The sequence below is a fragment of the Parus major genome, chromosome 11 (assembly GCF_001522545.3).
Source record: "Parus major isolate Abel chromosome 11, Parus_major1.1, whole genome shotgun sequence".
Lineage (NCBI taxonomy): Eukaryota > Metazoa > Chordata > Aves > Passeriformes > Paridae > Parus > Parus major.
The window spans coordinates 7,824,663-7,841,468 of record NC_031780.1 but is presented as its reverse complement, the minus strand read 5'-3'; the positions used below and the strand labels follow the sequence as shown (position 1 = coordinate 7,841,468).

Sequence of the window (16,806 nt, the reverse complement as noted above, 5' to 3'; positions counted from 1 at the left end):
GGTGCCTGAGTGCAGGTACCCTTTCCCTGCTCAGAGCTGCAGATCAACCAGTTAACTCCTCATATCATGACCTGGATCAGCAGCTTCCAGCATATCCCAGACCACGGACCCAGCAAGCCCACCTTATTTGTATGCTGGCCAAGACAAGGGAGAAGTAACATGGGATAGAGAGTCTGCTGTTAAGAGTTCAGTCCTGACTAAATTTTCTAGTGTATGTTGCTAAGAATAGGAGATTCCATACCAGAGGTTGCATAACCACACAGAGCACAGCTTTGTTTCCAGCACCTCAGCTGCCACTGACAGAATGTGCATGTCTGGCTTTGGTGTCACTTGTGCTACAGCTTTGCAGTGCTGCATAAAAATGCTGGTCCAGCCCTCTGCCATCAGCTGCTGGGGCCATTCAGTTAAGTCACCTCCTTCTCCAATACTTGATTTTCCTCTTTCAAAAAGAGGAGAGCAATGGAGAACTGTGTTAGGATCTGGAGGCACAGCCCAAAACAATTTGTGAACATTTCAGCAGGCTTGAGCTACAGTTGGTTGTCTTAGCAGAGTTAATAGATACATACCCGGGATTGGATGTCTTGCTTGTCTCAAGCAACATGTATCAATCACACAAACATTCCAAGTCTGCTCCAGTGTGGAGACAACCAAGATAGCACAAATTTCCTTCCACAGTCTGTTGTGCTGTATTTAGACAGCCCCTATGCCTCAGCAGAGGAGTGTAGGAAGCAGCTGTGCAGTAGCAAATTCTTAAGCATAGCAGCTGTTTGACAAGGGAAACTTAAAACTGTATCACAAGACGTAAACATAGACATAAATAGGTCTGTGTACCTCTGCCTGTTGATAGTATGTGGTTAGATTTATTTCCTTACAACCTGAACTTGGCATCATCCAACTCTTTCAGAAGCAAGAAGAGGAATGGTAGAACCACCTTCTCATTGCTTAAAAATATTTTAAAACATCTACCTCTTGAAACAGACTTGATGAATTAGAAGATATTTTCACTTTACAGTTATAGTTGAGAAACATTTCTTTTTACCATACTATTTCTTCTACTTAAATAAATATTGTTGTGGGTCTTGCTTATTCCTGGTTGTGTCACATTCATTATTGCTTTGTGCTTTTGGCCTGTAAATCACAGCCAGTTTAGAGGTGTGTTAACTGTGGTGTGGGGAGGCACAAAGGTTTATGTACCTGGGTCAATCAAAGCAGAAAAGGACTTGCTCTGTCTTTCAGTTTGTGCCTTATCCATTTGGATGTGCCTGCTGGCTTGTTTGAATCTGTTTACTCTAAGCACAGGGCTGAGATAGTCTCTGTTTTCCAGTGGGGTTTCTAATTGTTTCTGTCCTCTTTAGGCTCTAAAGATTACCAGCTGGTGACGTGGTCCCGGGATCAGACCCTGCGCATGTGGCGGATTGACTCTCAGTTGCAGAGGGTATGTGGGCACTCTGGCTCTTGAACCGTAGACAGATTTCTTACAGGCTGGATTCACGTCCCCTTCCTTGCACTCCCAATCACTCCTCTGGTATCACAGAGCTGCAGACACAGAAGCCAGCTGCTGCTTCACTTTCCTCTACAGATCCAGCCCAAAAACATCCCCAAGGAGATCTGTGATGGGTCTTCTCTTTTAAGCCTGTGTCTCAAAAGTTTCTGTGTCTGTGCAAGGCTGCTTTGTTGTCTGACATTAAGTGCAGAAGTTTGTTTGGAGAAGGTGGAGGGCAGTTACTGCCTGCATTGCCTCTAAAATGCTGCGTCCATGGCTACAAGACTGTATTTCTTGGTTGTTTAGGTGCCAGGTTAAATGTAGGGATTGTGCCCTCCTCTACCTCCCCTTGTGTCCATTGCCTCTAAGCCTGGGGTGGGTGGTCTGAATGTGTGGATCTGCAGCAGTTACAGATTCTGATGTAATTACTAGAATAGCTGTGCTGGCTCATACCAGAGGTTCATATGGCCACAATGGGCCACATGGCCATGTCACATCTTCAGCTGATGTCTTGGGAGGGGATAAGAAGGAGGCAGGCATGGAATGATGCTTTTCTCAAATGTCCTGTCAGCCTCCTGCCATTTGCAACTTATAGGCTCATTGAGTCTGTCATCTTTCTATGTGATGGAGCTTGATGATTGTCACTTCCATAGACATGTTCTGTTTTTTCTTGGACCTGTATAAATTTTTGTCACCTTAAACACCATAACAGCAAGGAGTTTCATGGTTTATCTGCATGTTGTGTGGTAAACCAGCTCATTTGTTTATTTTGCCACCTAATTTTATTCCGTTGAAGATTAAGTAAGTCATATTCTCTACATATGTGCTACTGATGATTCTGTAGGCCTCCATCATATCCTTCTCAGCCACCTCCTTTTTCAAGTCAAAAGGTCTTGATTTAATTCATCCTTTGTACTACAACTTTGATTATCCTTTTGCCTTTCATGACCCTTTTTCAGTTCTAGTATATACCTTTGGGGATGGGGATCTGAGCTTTTTTTTTTTCCAGAGAATTCTCAGTACTCAGTTTAGTTTGTAAATTGTTTGGCATAATTCCATGAAATCATCAGCTTAGTCTGGCTTCTACCTCTTGTTCCCTCAGCTTGAGCTTGCCATTTTTCCCAATGTATGTTGCTTTATATTTATCTGAGCCAAAGTTCATCTTTCATTTTAATACAGTTACTCTTGTAAGGTCCTTTTGTGATTGTTTGCCGTCAGCCACACTTGTTACTGCCCTGAAAACCTTGGTGGCATCAGCAAACCTGGTCATGTCACTATTCACCTCCTATTCCAGGTTTTTAATGAATATGTTGAGAAGCATGTGTCCCAGCACAGATCCTGCAGGAGTCCTGCAGGTCTGTAACAAACTTTCTCTGTGAAAAATGACCCTTTACTCCTACCTGATATATTTGTTAACATTTGATTTCTTTCCTGTTTTTAAATCGATAGTTTGTTCATGTCAGAGCCTTTATTTTTCCTCTACTGGCTCCCACTCTTTTGTCCTTGTCTTTGTCTGGATCTAACTACACACATGATGGCATGTTGCTGGTGACCAATGCTGTAATTTGCTACATCACACCATTATCCTTTCTCTTCCCTTCATCTTCCCAGTTTTCTTGTGCTGAACTTAAAATCCAGGGGTTTATAGTCTCATTTTGATACAGGACCTAGAACAGTAAGGGCCTCTTGTGTGCACCTGGGTCTCTAGATCCTACTGGAGTGTAAATGTCAAATGCAGAAAGTGTGCTACTATTAAATTTGATCTAAAAAATTAAACAAGTTTTAACAAATTAATTCAAGGAATTAATGTAATATCAGTTTTAGTTTTGACTAAAGGTAAACCTCTATTTCTTAGCCAGGCCCTGTCAATTAAGTAGCTTTTAAAGTGAGCAGGAGATTTGGCCAGGCTCTCTGAGGTGACAGAGTTGAGGGTGCTGGAAAGTGAAAGATCACCTGTCTTTGTCACAGGAACAGTGCAGTCTTAGTCATGACTTTGCGTGGATAGACCTACCTTGCAAATCCGTCTGGAGAAGTGAGTCGTTTAGTGGTGGCTCTTCCCACAGCTTGGATTCTCTTGTGCAGCATGTGTGTGTGTTTGTTCTTTTCAGCTCTGTGCTAATGATATCCTGGATGGAGTTGAGGACCTCATTGATGGGATTTCTCATCTGCCAGAGCCAGACAAGACCCTTCACCCCCAGGAGGCGGAGCCCCAGCATAACTCTGGACATGGGGATGAGGAAGGTGAGAGAAGTGATGGCTTGTGGAGCCTCAGCTTGTGGTGGCTTGGTGGCTCAACTTGATGGCTTGTGGTGGGAAGAAGATATATCTTGGCATAAGAAAACATAGGCAAAGCACAACCTGCCACTGTTTGAAAGGTTAATGGATTCCTCATCAGGGAGGAGGAGAAACATTAGGGGTTCCTCAGGATGGTCCTCCCAAGTTTTTTCTCTCCTAATGCAATGATTCTAGATGTAAAATGAAGCTCTTCCTTGTCATGATTTTCATTTAATTGCATGCTTTCTAGGTTGTAGTTGTGGCTTGTTGCCAAAAGTAAGACAATCAGAATGTAGGTTCTGCCTTTTCAGAAGACAGATTAAAGCTGAGAGATGAACCCACAGAAGAGGGAGTGTGTGAGTAAGGCACTCTGACACAGGCTGCTTATATCACACCTGGTACCTAAACAATTCTGCTGGGGTCACTGTGTGAACTGATCTAACAAGGGGGTGTTTTCTGGTGTCTTCACCAGAAGTAGATATGGAGACAGGTCATAAAGTTTTGGTCATGTACTGATGAGAGGTGGCTGAAGGCTGGCAGAGCAGAGGGAGAGGGATAATATCCCTGGCATCTGAGATACAGAGGGGGTGGATGTGAGATACTTTGACAGAAAGTATTTGTCCCTACAGAAAAGAAGGCATGCAAGGAAGGAACATAAAGGAGGGTTTGTGTGGTTAAGGCTGTGGCCAGGTTAAACATTCAGGGTTAGTGTTTGAACAGTGTAAGTACAAGAAGAGGTTATAGCATCACATGGTGATGTGCATGGAAAAAACTTATCTAAAGGGATTTCTGCAGCTACAATGAGGAAGAAGAACTGGGTGCACCAATGCCTTTATGTCTGGGTTTAAATTCACAGCTCCTTTCAGTGTTGTAGCTGTGCCACAATGGATCCCCATGTGATGGGTGTATGGGGATGCAATTTGATTCACCCTTTGGCTTGCCAATAAACTGCAGAGAAGGGGAGAAAGTGATCTAATGTCTGTCCCTTCAATAAAGGAGCAGTTGTGAGGTCCCTTAGTGAAAGCATCTCTTCCTAACTAAAAGTTTTTTGCTCAGAAATTGCCAGTGAAGTTCCTCTCTGCCTCCTGTCCTGTGTGTCAGCAGAACAAGTTTCTGAAAGCCATCAGAACTTCTGTCTATGTCAGGGTTCTATAAGATGATAGAAAAAGCCCCAGATACCTGTGCTCCCCATGAGCAGTGCTTTTGGGGCAGCACAATCTCTTGCTCCTGCTGGGAGCATTCTCCTTTTGGCTGCCTGACCTCTCTTTTTTCCACAGGAGAGAGTTAACTCTTCCACTGTCCCTGATGAGGCACATACAACCATTCCACGTGGTTTCTTCTTTGGTTCAGACTGTTATGGTTTTTCTCATGGCCAAAGGGAATGAAATAGCTTTTCTGTAGCAGGGTAGATGTTGCTGCAAATAACATGACTGCAGGATTAGTGCACAAGAAAATTCCTAGGTAGGAATTTCAGTTCTTTCTAGCCAAAAATTTATTATGGACTGTTGATGTTTCATCCTGGGGGTGTCTGCATTTCAGCTGCAGACAAAGCCTCCATGTTATTTTAGTAAAGCACTTTGGGGGATCTTTTGAAGAGATCAGCGCTCTGCAGGTGAATGAGAGAGCCCCAGCTGTGCCTTTGCTGCACAGCTCTTGCTGCTGCTTATAGAGGAGCTTTAGGAATCTGTACCAGTGCGTGGCTTTGGAGGATTAAAAACTAATTGGAAGGGAATGGGAGGAGAAGACAAAGGGAGGGTATTGCCCATACTGGGAACCTTAGAGATGGCTTTTCAGTAAGCTATGTGGCGTCTTGAGCTAGAAATAATTATCTTCCCTGAGAGCCACTGATCTTCCTTTAATCTCCTTTTCAGCTCCCTTTTCTAGAATATATCTAAGTGCTGTAATAGAATTGCAAACAAGAATGATTGGCTAAGCATCCAACCTATCCAAATCCAGCAGCTCACTGGGTAGTGGTAATACCAGATATTTGTCCCTGCAGCAAAGTCAGTAACTTCTAGGCAAATGCTTATAAAAGGTCAACTTCTTGCATTTCTTTTCATTTGTTTGTTTTTGCTGGGAGTAGTCTGTGCAATGTGATATTGCAAGTGTGAGAATGACAGCTGAAAAATCAGGACTTCTCTTGTGTCCTTGGAACCATCATCAAAAAATAATATTTGACCTTCTTAAGAAGTGGTGCCACAGCAAAACGCCCTTACGGAGGTACCCAGCAAGAAACGAGGCAAAACCCAGGCACAACCACAGGCAGATTCTTCTGAATTCTTCTGAAACTCAGTGAAGTTTGTTATCTTAACTGTAATTCTTTGTGTCCTGCAGCGCTTGCCTGGCTGTTTAAATGTGTTCTGGCCTTCAGGGGTTGCTGTCCTCCTAAAAGCTGCTGGAACTGGAGAGTTAGACCCGGTATTTTGATGAGTCTTTAAAGGCTGTTAAAGCATTAGAGTGCTTTGCAACATTAAATGCAAATGGGTGCTGCAAATGAATTAAGCTTCTATTAGGACCAGAAATACTCCCTGCTCTCTCCCAAAGCATTGTTGTGCTTTGGAGGCCTTCCCTGAAAGTCAGGAGTGGTGGGGTGTTAGTCCCAAAGACCAGAGCTTCTCCTGGAGACTGCTAGGGCTGCAGTTCTTTCCTGTTGAACTGAGACGCTCCAGTTTAGCTGATCATGACTCTGGCAGCACTGTGTAGGGAGGGAAAAGGGTCTCACATGATAGGGACCATTTAGGACTGTACAGAGTACAAGCAGGTTCTGTAACCTTCCTGGGAGCCCTCTGTGCAGAAAACTTTGGATTTTTAAAGAGAAGGGTCAGAAACTTGCTTCCAAACAACAGCTGAGATGTTCCAGCTCACAGGTCTTTGCCAGGTAAAAACTCATAGCTCCATGTGCCAGAAGTGCAGAGGAAAACCTGTTGTCTTGGCTGCCTCCTGACATCATGTGAAAAACTCTGCCTGTTATAGCTTGTCTCAACTTGTTATGCATCTTTCCTGTCAGCCTTAAAAGAAGATTTCCTGAATGACTCCCTGGTGGGAAAGAAAACCGACCAGCTGGGGCTGCCTCAAACACTGCAGCAGGAGTTTTCACTGATCAATGTGCAGATCCGAAATGTCAATGTGGAGGTACAGAGTTTCCTTTTACTGGCTTGTTATGAGGGGATGTGGGCAGGCTGGCTTATTGAAGTCTTTAGAGGGGAACCTTCTTTGCTGCAGTGACTGCTGTCTGTAAGCAAGTTTTATTTTGTGCTGTCGAGATCCTCTTGGCCAGGGGTAGTAAGAAAGAGAATAATCCCAGACACTGGTGTGAGAGAAATGTTTCAGCACAGTAAGTACACTGGCTGATCGTGAGAAGTCTGGATGGTGTTTTCTTCTCTGCCTAGACTGCAGAGTGGAAGGTGACTTGTTCCATGCAGTTGATCTCATTTCAACTGGTTCTGAGTCCCATCTGCTGAGCCCTCCCTATCCTGAATTCTGTCCCTCACTTTTGCCCTCTCCCTTGCACTCCAAACTCTCCTCTGTGCCTAGAAGCTCACTGGAGGCACAGCCCTGAACTGGGCTGGGAGGCTTGAGGCAGCTGCCCGTCTCCTTTCCCCACCCCTGTGGTTTCACAGCTCATGGCATGATCCTGATGCAGTTTTCTGTGACAGTGGTGCAGGATGTTAGAAGGTGCCTGTTACTGCTGCACTGAGTCTGGCCAGCTCTCTATAGCCAAGTGAAGTGGGCTGGGGTGCAGTGGCTTTTGGGAGCAGAGCCCCTTTCTTGGTGCTGCTTGGGCTGGCCACAGTCTCTGGATGCTGGAATGTCGGTCTGCTGGCACAAGCTGAGCCTGTCCCCATCTGCCTGGGGCCTTTTGCTGTCACTGTGTTCCCTGCCCTTGAGAGCAGCATGACTTTGTGTTATGTGCAGAAGAACCAGTCCCTCAGCATGAATTTAAGCCACAATAAATGTAAAAGTCCTGGGAGATCTCACTAGAGAGCAATTGCTTTTTCTCACAGATGGATGCGGTGAGTCGCAGCTGTACGGTGTCGGTGCACTGCGGCAACCACAGAGTCAGGATGCTGGTGATGTTCCCTGTCCAATATCCCAATAATGCTGCACCGTCCTTCCAGTTCATCAACCCAACCTCCATCACAGCTTCCATGAAGGCAAAGCTGCTGAAGGTGTGTGAGGAGTATAGAGTGTCTTTATAAATGTACAAATGATGGATACTTGACGTCTGGATTTTTGAGACATAACTAAACATCAGACCTTGCTGAAGACATACCACAGGTCATTGTGAAGCCCATAGGATAAGGGTTTTGTTGATGCTGCAGTCCAGTATTTGCCTTTTTCCACTGCTCCTTCATTGCTGCTGTGTTCAGTGTGATGTGTATTGCCTCAGGATCCCTAACATCCTTCTCCTCATGCAGTTGCCCTCAACCCAATAATAGACAAAATGACCAGTTAAGCATCCAGCTGCAGAATGATACTATTTTTGAGCTGGGATGTTGCTTCCTGCTCTACTACACAAGCTACTTTAAAAATTAGGGGATTTTTTTACATAGGCCCTGCTAATTCAGACCAGGTGTTTGATCATCTGGTGTAGCAAATCCTATTGCTAATGAAATCCTTTCCCCCGCAACACATTGATGGATCAGTTTGGGTTTCTTCCTGAAAAAAAAGCCTGATCCAGTTTGCCACAAACTGGTATGAAACATATGGGCTGCAGTAATATTGAAGCCTAAATCCTGGCTCAGTGTGCTGCTAGGTGAACCTCAGTGCTCTGATCAAAGCACAAAGCCATTCCTCACAGCAGACAGCACACCAGTGGCTCCAGTGGGCGTTAGCGGATGTCTGTTACCTGTTCAGGTCCTGGCATCTAAGCTGCTCTGCAAAAAGAATGTGGGCAAAGTGTGGAGGTAACCATGAATAAAGTTGCATCTTGTATGTATTCCAGATACTGAAAGACACTTCCCTGCAGAAAGTGAAGCGGAATCAGAGCTGCCTGGAGCCTTGCCTGCGTCAGCTGGTCTCCTGGCTGGAGTCTGTTGTGGTATGGAGAGCTGCGTGGGCTCTCTGCCCTAGTTTGTTGTCTTTTCCCATGTCCCACACTTCTGACTCTGCAGTGAGAGTCTGGCCTCGTTAGATGTGTAAATAGACCCCTGTGACTGGCCATTACATTTGTGTGAGCACTTCTGGTTAATGCTGAAGAGCTGGGTGGATGATTAGATGTGTTTTGTTTTCCAAAAATGAGGCCCTGAAGGTTTGCTGCTTTGGGGAACTCTGATATCCAGGTTACCAGGAGTGACTGGAGATTGGAGAATCTTAGTGCTGCATGGTAGCTTCCCAGCTCAGAATATATGTCACTGACTGCCAGGGCATGGTTATCATCTGTGAGAGAAGATAAGAGGCCTCAGGTTGTTGATGGATTAATTCTTGTTTGAAGGGCAACGGCAGATGTCTTTACCTCCTCAGTTTTAGTCAAAGATCCTGCTAGTCCTATTCTAGGGTTTTTGTTTTCTTCCCTGAAAAAAACCCCAAACTGTGAAAATTTAATTTTTTTTCTGCAGCCTTGTGCTGAGGTTTTGTAGGGATGACACTGCAGATAAATCCAAGTCACACTCTGCTCTTAGCTGAGAGATCTGTGATACCTACTCAGCATCCCAGTGTCAGGTATTAGGTCTTTGTGTGGGTGAAGTGTACTGGAGTGGGTGTTTTTAGCATTCAGGAAAAGATTGGAGAGTCTCCTCAGGTTTCTTTTCTGAGAGGTTTTGTTTATTCATCACAAATAAAGGGTTGGAGGATTTTTTTTACATGCGAAGGCTTAATTCTGCTTGGTTTCAGCAGTAATATTGTAAGAGTGGGAACTTTCTGTGCTGTATAGAAATCTGATTACTTGAGCCACCACTACTTTCAAAGAATTCCTTTAGACTGAAGTTGTAGTATTCTTTATCCAAATAAATGCAGATTTCTGCCAAAATTCCTGTGGCTAGTCCTGAGGTCCCCCAATAATTCACACCATCTGCCTTCCTCACTTGAAGACTCCCAACCTGTGTTTGACACCCCACAGTTGCGTGTTATTCCCACTCAAGGAGATTTTGTGCATCATTGCAGTATCATGTTCAGCTCAGCTTGCTGTCTTGAGAGTCATATCCAGAGTCTGAAGGTCGGATTTTCTATATACCTTCCTCCTGTTCCTCCCCAAGTTAAGCTCTGCATTTCAGCATGATTATGGTGGGAGCGAAGTCTCTGGACAGGCAGCTAGAGAAGCTTTTGCCTCAAAGGCAGGTGTGCCTGCAAGTGCCTTTGCAGTTGAAGCAGTAACTGTGCTCTGAGCTTGGTCTGTTCTGGCTCAAAGGATGAGCACCTCCTGTGAGGCTGCTTGGCACTGCCGTGTCCGATGCTCTGGCTGGATTTCTGTCCTGTGGCAGCAAGAGTGTGACCTTGGGTAACTTCTGTTTCAGAACCAAGAGGACAGCACGTCCAGCAATCCCTACGCTTTGTCCAACTCCGTAACACCCCCGTTGCCCACATTTGCCCGGGTCTCCAATGCCTATGGCTCCTACCAGGACTCTAACATCCCATTTCCACGGACCTCTGGAGCCAGGTTCTGTGGTGCAGGTCAGCCCTGTCACTGATACATTAAAACAGGTACCTGGGGAATGGTCCTTTTAGATGTCTTGGGAAACACTTGCCTCTGAACAAGATAAGACATTGCCATGCAAGGGGTAAGGAATGGTGTTAAAGTAGTGATATTGTGGTAAATTTAGAGATGAGACTAATTAGCAACTGTTCACAGTTGGGATTGCATGCAGGGCTTTAGGATTTTGAAATGCAGGGCTAGCTGAAGAGATAACCTTTGGCTTGTGGCATGCCAGAGGCATTGACAGATCTCTTTTTATAGAACACTGGGAATAGCTGTTTTCCTTGCCTAGTTCTCTCCTACCAGCATCACATTACTGGGTGTATTCTGGCACTCAGTCTTCACAAAAGTCCTGTGATTTGGGGTTGAACTTAACCTTTGCTGAAACCATATTCGTATTTCTAACCACTCTTCTCTCATTCTACACTCTTTCACTTGTCCAAAACAGCTTTCCCAAGGTCATTAAGAAACTTCTCTTAAATGGGAGATGGGGTACAATCACATCCAGGTTTTCAGGAGAGCATGTAGAGGGTGAAGATCACTAAAAACTAGGTTAAGATCTGAGTAAGAGCTGTTAAGTTTCACTGAGCTATTTCAGATGCACAGATGCCGTCTCTGGACCTGACTGCGTACCAGTGTGAGCTTGTTTTGGAACCTGCTTTCCATACAGGCCTCACTGAATTCCCAAGCAAAAATAAAACAGAATAATATGGCATTGAATAGGCTCAGTGAAACCTGCTAAGTCCTGAAACTCTTGCAAGAGTAGGTGGCTAAAGACACTTGAGAGGCTAACAAATGGGATAAGGCTTGTGAGAGGATGCTTTGGAGCTGGCTTCAGATGTCTGGGGCTCTCCTGTTGAAGAAGAGAGTTGCACAAGCTGCAGTTTCTCTGCATTGCCAGACATCACCTCACTTACTTACCTCTGGAGTAACAGTGCTTGGCAAGTTCTGGTGGAGAGTTAAAACACGAGCATATATTTGCTCATTTTCTTTTCCTGTCTTTTCTCTAACAGCTATAAACCACTTGATATTTTCCATTTGAGAGGAACATCTCAAAAACCCCTTGCTTTGTAGTGGGTTTACAGGGAGTCAATTTGGGTTGAGAGAATGTGGTTGTCTGCTTTTAGTTTATAATCACTAAGGTTAGTGGATAAGAACCCAGCCTCTTGCCTCTGATACTCAGGGAAATGTGGTAATTTAAGCTGAACTGAGTAATCTACTCTTTGTTGCATGGTCTTTATGCCATGTCCTGTCTCTTCAGGGTACCTGGTGTATTTCACGAGGCCCATGACCATGCACCGTGCCGTGTCCCCGATGGAGCCCACACCCAGGTGAGTGCCCTGTGTGGTGTTTGAGGTGTGCTGCTGTTGTGGGCAGGAAAACAGGGAAATACCAGGTCCTACATTAGAGCTAGTCCCCTCTAGTGTTAGCTGTGCCCTCAGCACAGAGAGCCTGGGCCTTACACCACAGGGCCTCAGCAGAGACTTCTTTTGAGACAGTGGCACCATTGTTGGCAAGCTTGGGTTAGTGGAGATGTCAGTGTGAGCCTGCAGGACATTTTGATGGGAAAAACCCCTGAAAGTGTATTCTCTTTTTCCCAGGTCTCTGTCGGCTCTATCAGCATACCATAGTGGCCTCATTACTCCAATGAAGATCCGCACGGAGACTCCGGGCAACCTGCGCTTGTACAGTGGGAGCCCAACACGCAGTGAGAAGGAGCAGGTCTCCATTAGCTCCTTCTACTACAAAGAAAGGGTAAGTGCCAGACCAAAACACTGCTCCCAACACGTTAGCTTTCATCACCTGTTTTCCTTTCATTTAGCATTGCTAGTAATAGAAGCTTTATATTCCTCTCGGAAAGACATCTTTTTACAGGCAGATCTGTCAAATGGATTTGGTTCCTATTAGTAACTTCTTTATTGATCCTCTCTAGCATTTGACCTGCTTATTTTGATGTTTCTCTGTGCTGACCATCACAGTTCCCTTCAGTGCATTATACTGTCTCCCTTTGCATTATGTAGGGTTAAAATCTTACCCTTTAAGAAGTTTTAGTCTTCAGATAAATACATGTGCACAGCTCTTGCTGTTCTGGGTACTCCCTGATATATATACATATTTAACTGCACAGGGCTGTGACTGTCTGCAGCTTACTGCCAGCCTCTCCTGGACTAAGGGATGTGGTTGGTTATTTCTATTTCAGGTGTCTCTTTCAGGGATATGTGCCCCTTTGAACCTTTTTTTAAACAAAAATAATTTCTACGCGATTCTCTAAAGATCTTCCAATCCACGTAATTCTGGTTTAGGTGCAGGTTTTGCTGTTGCTCCTGTTTACAAGACTTTGGAGAAGAGTGGGATTGTTTCCTTCTGGGACATGGAGGATGAGGAAGACCTGTTGTAATTGTAGGGTGGCTGCAGTGTTAGTTGTAAAACAGCTGTGAGGGCCTGATGTGCCTGGAGCAGATGCTGTAGGAGCAATAGGCTGAGCAGATTGTTAGAAACAAACTGTGCTTCAGCAGGGAGTGAGGTGGCTTTCAAAAATGCAGTAAGCTTCCACTGGGAGCCTCAGAATTTGGGGCATTTGAGTAGTTTGTTCACTGTCCAAGCAGAGGACATAAATCTGTTGCTGCAGTAAAGAGCTTCCAGGTAACCCAGGGAAAGCCAAAAGCTGTCTGCACTCTGCTGGCAGAATAGTTTGGGAACTTGTGTCCCAAGAGCAGAGGAAATCAAAGCCTTGAACATCCATCCTTCCTGGGCACAGATAGAAGTCTTGTTTTTCTGGTGGTTCTGGGTGTGACAGCCACCCTGTCTCTGGGACTGTGTCCTGCTTACATGATGACATTACAACTCCCAGCTGTGGGGAGAGCCCCTGTCCCTAGTGCAAATTCTGCTCCCATACAGACCCAGAAGTCTCTTAAGTCCCCATCCTGGTTTTTTTTCCCCACACAAACTATTTTTTTCTTTTTTCTTTTTTTTTTTTTGATGGAAAGAGAAAATGGTGCTGCCTGGTACAAGAATTACAGCCTGTCCTAGTCTTTGTAGGAGAGTTTATTTAAAGAGCTACCTCTGTCCTCTGCAGCAGGCTTGTCTCTGACACACAGCCTCTCTAAGATGACAGACAAGGCTAAAAATAACATGTGGAACCAGCTTGGTGCAATTTCATGTGACCTGTCTCCCTAGACCTCGTATTGATGGCAACAAGATTTTTGTCACAGGGTAAAAGAATTCAAGAGAACAAAGCATGTGTGCAGCCATGTCTGCTGAAAGCCAAGGGAAATTCCTGTGTTCCCTTTCCCCTGCTGAGCTATCTCCTCGCATGCTGGAATAAATGTAAGAACTCTAATGGTTCAAATCTTCTTGCAGATGAAAGAGTTTTAAAAAAAAACAACCAAAAACCTGTATCTCTCTTCAGCAGAGGTTTTCTGGTTCTTCAGGAGTTGATGTCATGGCTCTGTTAGATCAATGCTACAGCATTTTTGTTATTTCATTGTGACAGTTTTAAAAAACCCAGACTCTAAGTTTAGTTAACTCCTTGCTCTGAAGCTTGGATTTTATGTTTGCATTAAATAAAAGTTTAAATTTTATGCATCAAACTGTGATATTAGACAACTTCATCCCCAAAACTGAATATATCAGCCATAACCAAGTATTTAAATCCCCTGCAACAACAACTGGCATCCACAAACATTAGCAAACCAATGGAATTTGCCCATTGCTAGACAGGAAAGATGCCATATTCCCATGAAGGTAGGGGAGCTGCTGGTTCCAGCAGAGAGCTTCTTAGTAAGCCAAAATGAAACTAAAACTGGCACTGAGCCTTTCTGTGCTCATTTAAGTATGTATATATATATATATATATATATATACACACACACATAGATATATATATATCTTTCTCACTTTTTTTCACATATGCACACTCCTCCTTTCTTCCTCCCTCTTTTTTACTTTGCAAAAAAACCCCACTGAAGAGCAGTAGTCAGCAGAAAGGAGGAGCTTTATCTGTACCATGGCAATGCTGTCAGTGTTTTGAATCTGAGTGTCTCTTAAAGAAGGTGCCCTGGAGTTCTTTTTTCCCCCTACAGTTACAGGGTCGTGCCAGTGGGGACCTGGACACAGCTCAGCCTTGCTGTACCTGGGGATAGTGACAGTGGTGTCCTTATGCTTCCCCTCAGGGAACTGGTGAGGGGACTGAGCTTAGTTTTAATGCTTTTCTACTATACTGAATTTCCTTTAACTAAGCCTTTTCTCATTCTCTGCGAGGCCTGCTGGAAGAACCTGTACACATGGCTGCAGCCTTCTCCTCTCTCTCTTCATGGGGCCCTGCAGCCAGCCTGGTTGTAGGGCTCTTCCAGCAGTGAGATGCAAGGGGATGTAGAGTCTGTAGGCATGGTTGATGGTCCTGACTGTCCATCATCAGCTGAAAACAAATCCAAAATGCATTGTACCTGACCCAAATATCTCTTTTTATTGTGTTAATTCTTACAGATCTGAACACTATTTTTCAAGTGAGTGTACAGTAATGTGCTTTGAAAAATTCCATTTGTTGTTGCTGTAATACTGTGTTGAGTACTTACTGAAATACCTTCAAGTTCCTAATGAAAGCCTACTTTGGAGCTATTCAGCATGGTCAATAAATAGAAAATTTGATTGCTTACTCAATCTGAAGGAGTTTCTCAACCCATTATATTAACCCACTATACCCACATGGCCCTGCCAAGTAGCAGTGTCTCTACATCCCTTCTAATATTCTGACATACGTTTTTTTATTGTTTAAAATGAAAGTGAACAGTTACAGCACGTTTCAGTGAATGGAGGATGCCAGATGTTAAAGGGAATCTGAGTAAGCAGGAGTGTCTATTTAGCATCCTGCAGATATCTGTGCCATGGCACTGGACAGCTGTCTTAAAAATGATGCAGTTTACACTTAGCTGCCTTTCTGTTCAGGAAAAATGAGTAAAACATTGCAGTTTAGGCATGTGGGGCACTTGGGTGTTGTCCTCTGCTCAATTCATGGTATGAGCAAGGTCACACAAAGCAGTTCAGTGCTTCTTGCAGTAATACAACTCCATGTGGAAGACTTGATTCAGATTTGAGTTTGCCAAAGTCTTCCATAGAGGCTGGTGTTGGGCACGACACAGCAGCCCTTGCTCTGCCAGAGCCATAGGTAATGCTGTGTAATACAATTGTGTTAGGATGAAAGTGGGGATCATGATTTGCAACTGTTCGCTGTGTACCAGAACCATTGGGGAACAGTATCTTTTACTCTGCTGGTTCAGGGCATTTTTCATTTCAGTTTATTTACCTTTGTCTTTAATTTTCTTGGTGTCTTTCTTCCCTTTTCCTGGGTATAATGTTTTCGCGTACAGATGTCTCCTCGCTCTGCCCGGCGACGTTGGTCCATACAAGCAATTAACGACTTCCCGGTACTGTGTGCTGTGCTAATACTGTCCTTGATATGACCCTGTCTTCTGCCCAAGGGCCCAAGAATAAAATGCCACCTGCCTGCCTTTGAGTAACCTGCACAGAGTTGGGGGACTCGCACTCCACGCAGGGCCTAGGGCTTCACAAGAGCAGATGCACGTGTAAGTGGGCAGGAGCAGACAGTAGTTTGCAGGGTGCAAGTTCTGACCTAGAGGATGCCTGTTTCACCTGGCCTTGTGGTCAGGAAAGGATGCCAAGGGGTAATTAGAAGTGTAAGAGAAGATTAACCTCTGAGAAACAGAGTGCACTGTAGAGGAGCTGAGTGATTATTCTACATCATCAACCAACTGATGAGACTGATATTAGAGCACCTAATTTCTGAAAAGACAAAGCCTTGCTGGAGAGGGAGAGAAGATCACTTAAGAGCTGTGGAAGAAGCAAACTGGTTGAGTTTCTGACAACAATCTGTCATCTCATTAAAATGAACTGCCACTTCTCAGTGCAATCCATCACGCAGTCTTATACCCTGGGTCAAAAAATACAATTTCTTCTTAACTTGTGATCTTCTCCCAGCCCTTTGAATGCAGGGTGGTGCAACTCTTTTAGAGTGGTTGCACTTCAGCCACCCTGGCAGGTTCTCTCTCCTCCTGGCACCTGCCGTGCCAAGTCTGCTTTGACAATTGTTTTCTGATAGTCAGGTCCACGTGTCCCTCAAACTCCAACATCATTCATGAACATCTTGATGATATCAGGATTGCTCAAGCTGTGCTGGACATGTGGGTACTTACTATTTCATCACTCATCTTCCAAGCATAGACAAAGCTCAGAAAACTTAATTTCAATTTAAAGATGATCTCTTTAAGTCTGTTTGTCTTAATGTCTGTACAAACAACTGTTTTTTCACAGCTGCTGTCCTTCATGCTACCTCTTCATAAGACAGCAGGGAATAAAATAGAATCCTGTAACACCTAATTTAACTTGGTATAATAGGATCAAA

The 16,806-nt window shown here is 44.4% G+C and overlaps 1 protein-coding gene across 6 annotated transcripts in view; it reads left to right on the top strand.

Annotated features, from left to right (window-relative positions):
- Positions 1-16,806, top strand: part of WDR59 (WD repeat domain 59) — a 49,093-nt gene that overhangs the window by 17,512 nt on the left and 14,775 nt on the right. For 4 of the 6 annotated variants that reach the window (XM_015640081.2, XM_033517150.1, XM_019008029.2 and 1 more), the window contains exons 11-19: positions 1,356-1,435; positions 3,592-3,724; positions 6,765-6,889; positions 7,762-7,926; positions 8,703-8,798; positions 10,210-10,366; positions 11,650-11,719; positions 11,990-12,143; positions 15,755-15,811. In XM_015640081.2, the coding sequence (XP_015495567.1) occupies positions 1,356-1,435; positions 3,592-3,724; positions 6,765-6,889; positions 7,762-7,926; positions 8,703-8,798; positions 10,210-10,366; positions 11,650-11,719; positions 11,990-12,143; positions 15,755-15,811 (1,037 nt within the window). The remainder of the gene's footprint in view (positions 1-1,355; positions 1,436-3,591; positions 3,725-6,764; positions 6,890-7,761; positions 7,927-8,702; positions 8,799-10,209; positions 10,367-11,649; positions 11,720-11,989; positions 12,144-15,754; positions 15,812-16,806) is intronic. The other 2 variants (XR_004499026.1, XM_015640082.2) reach the window with 1 other exon arrangement.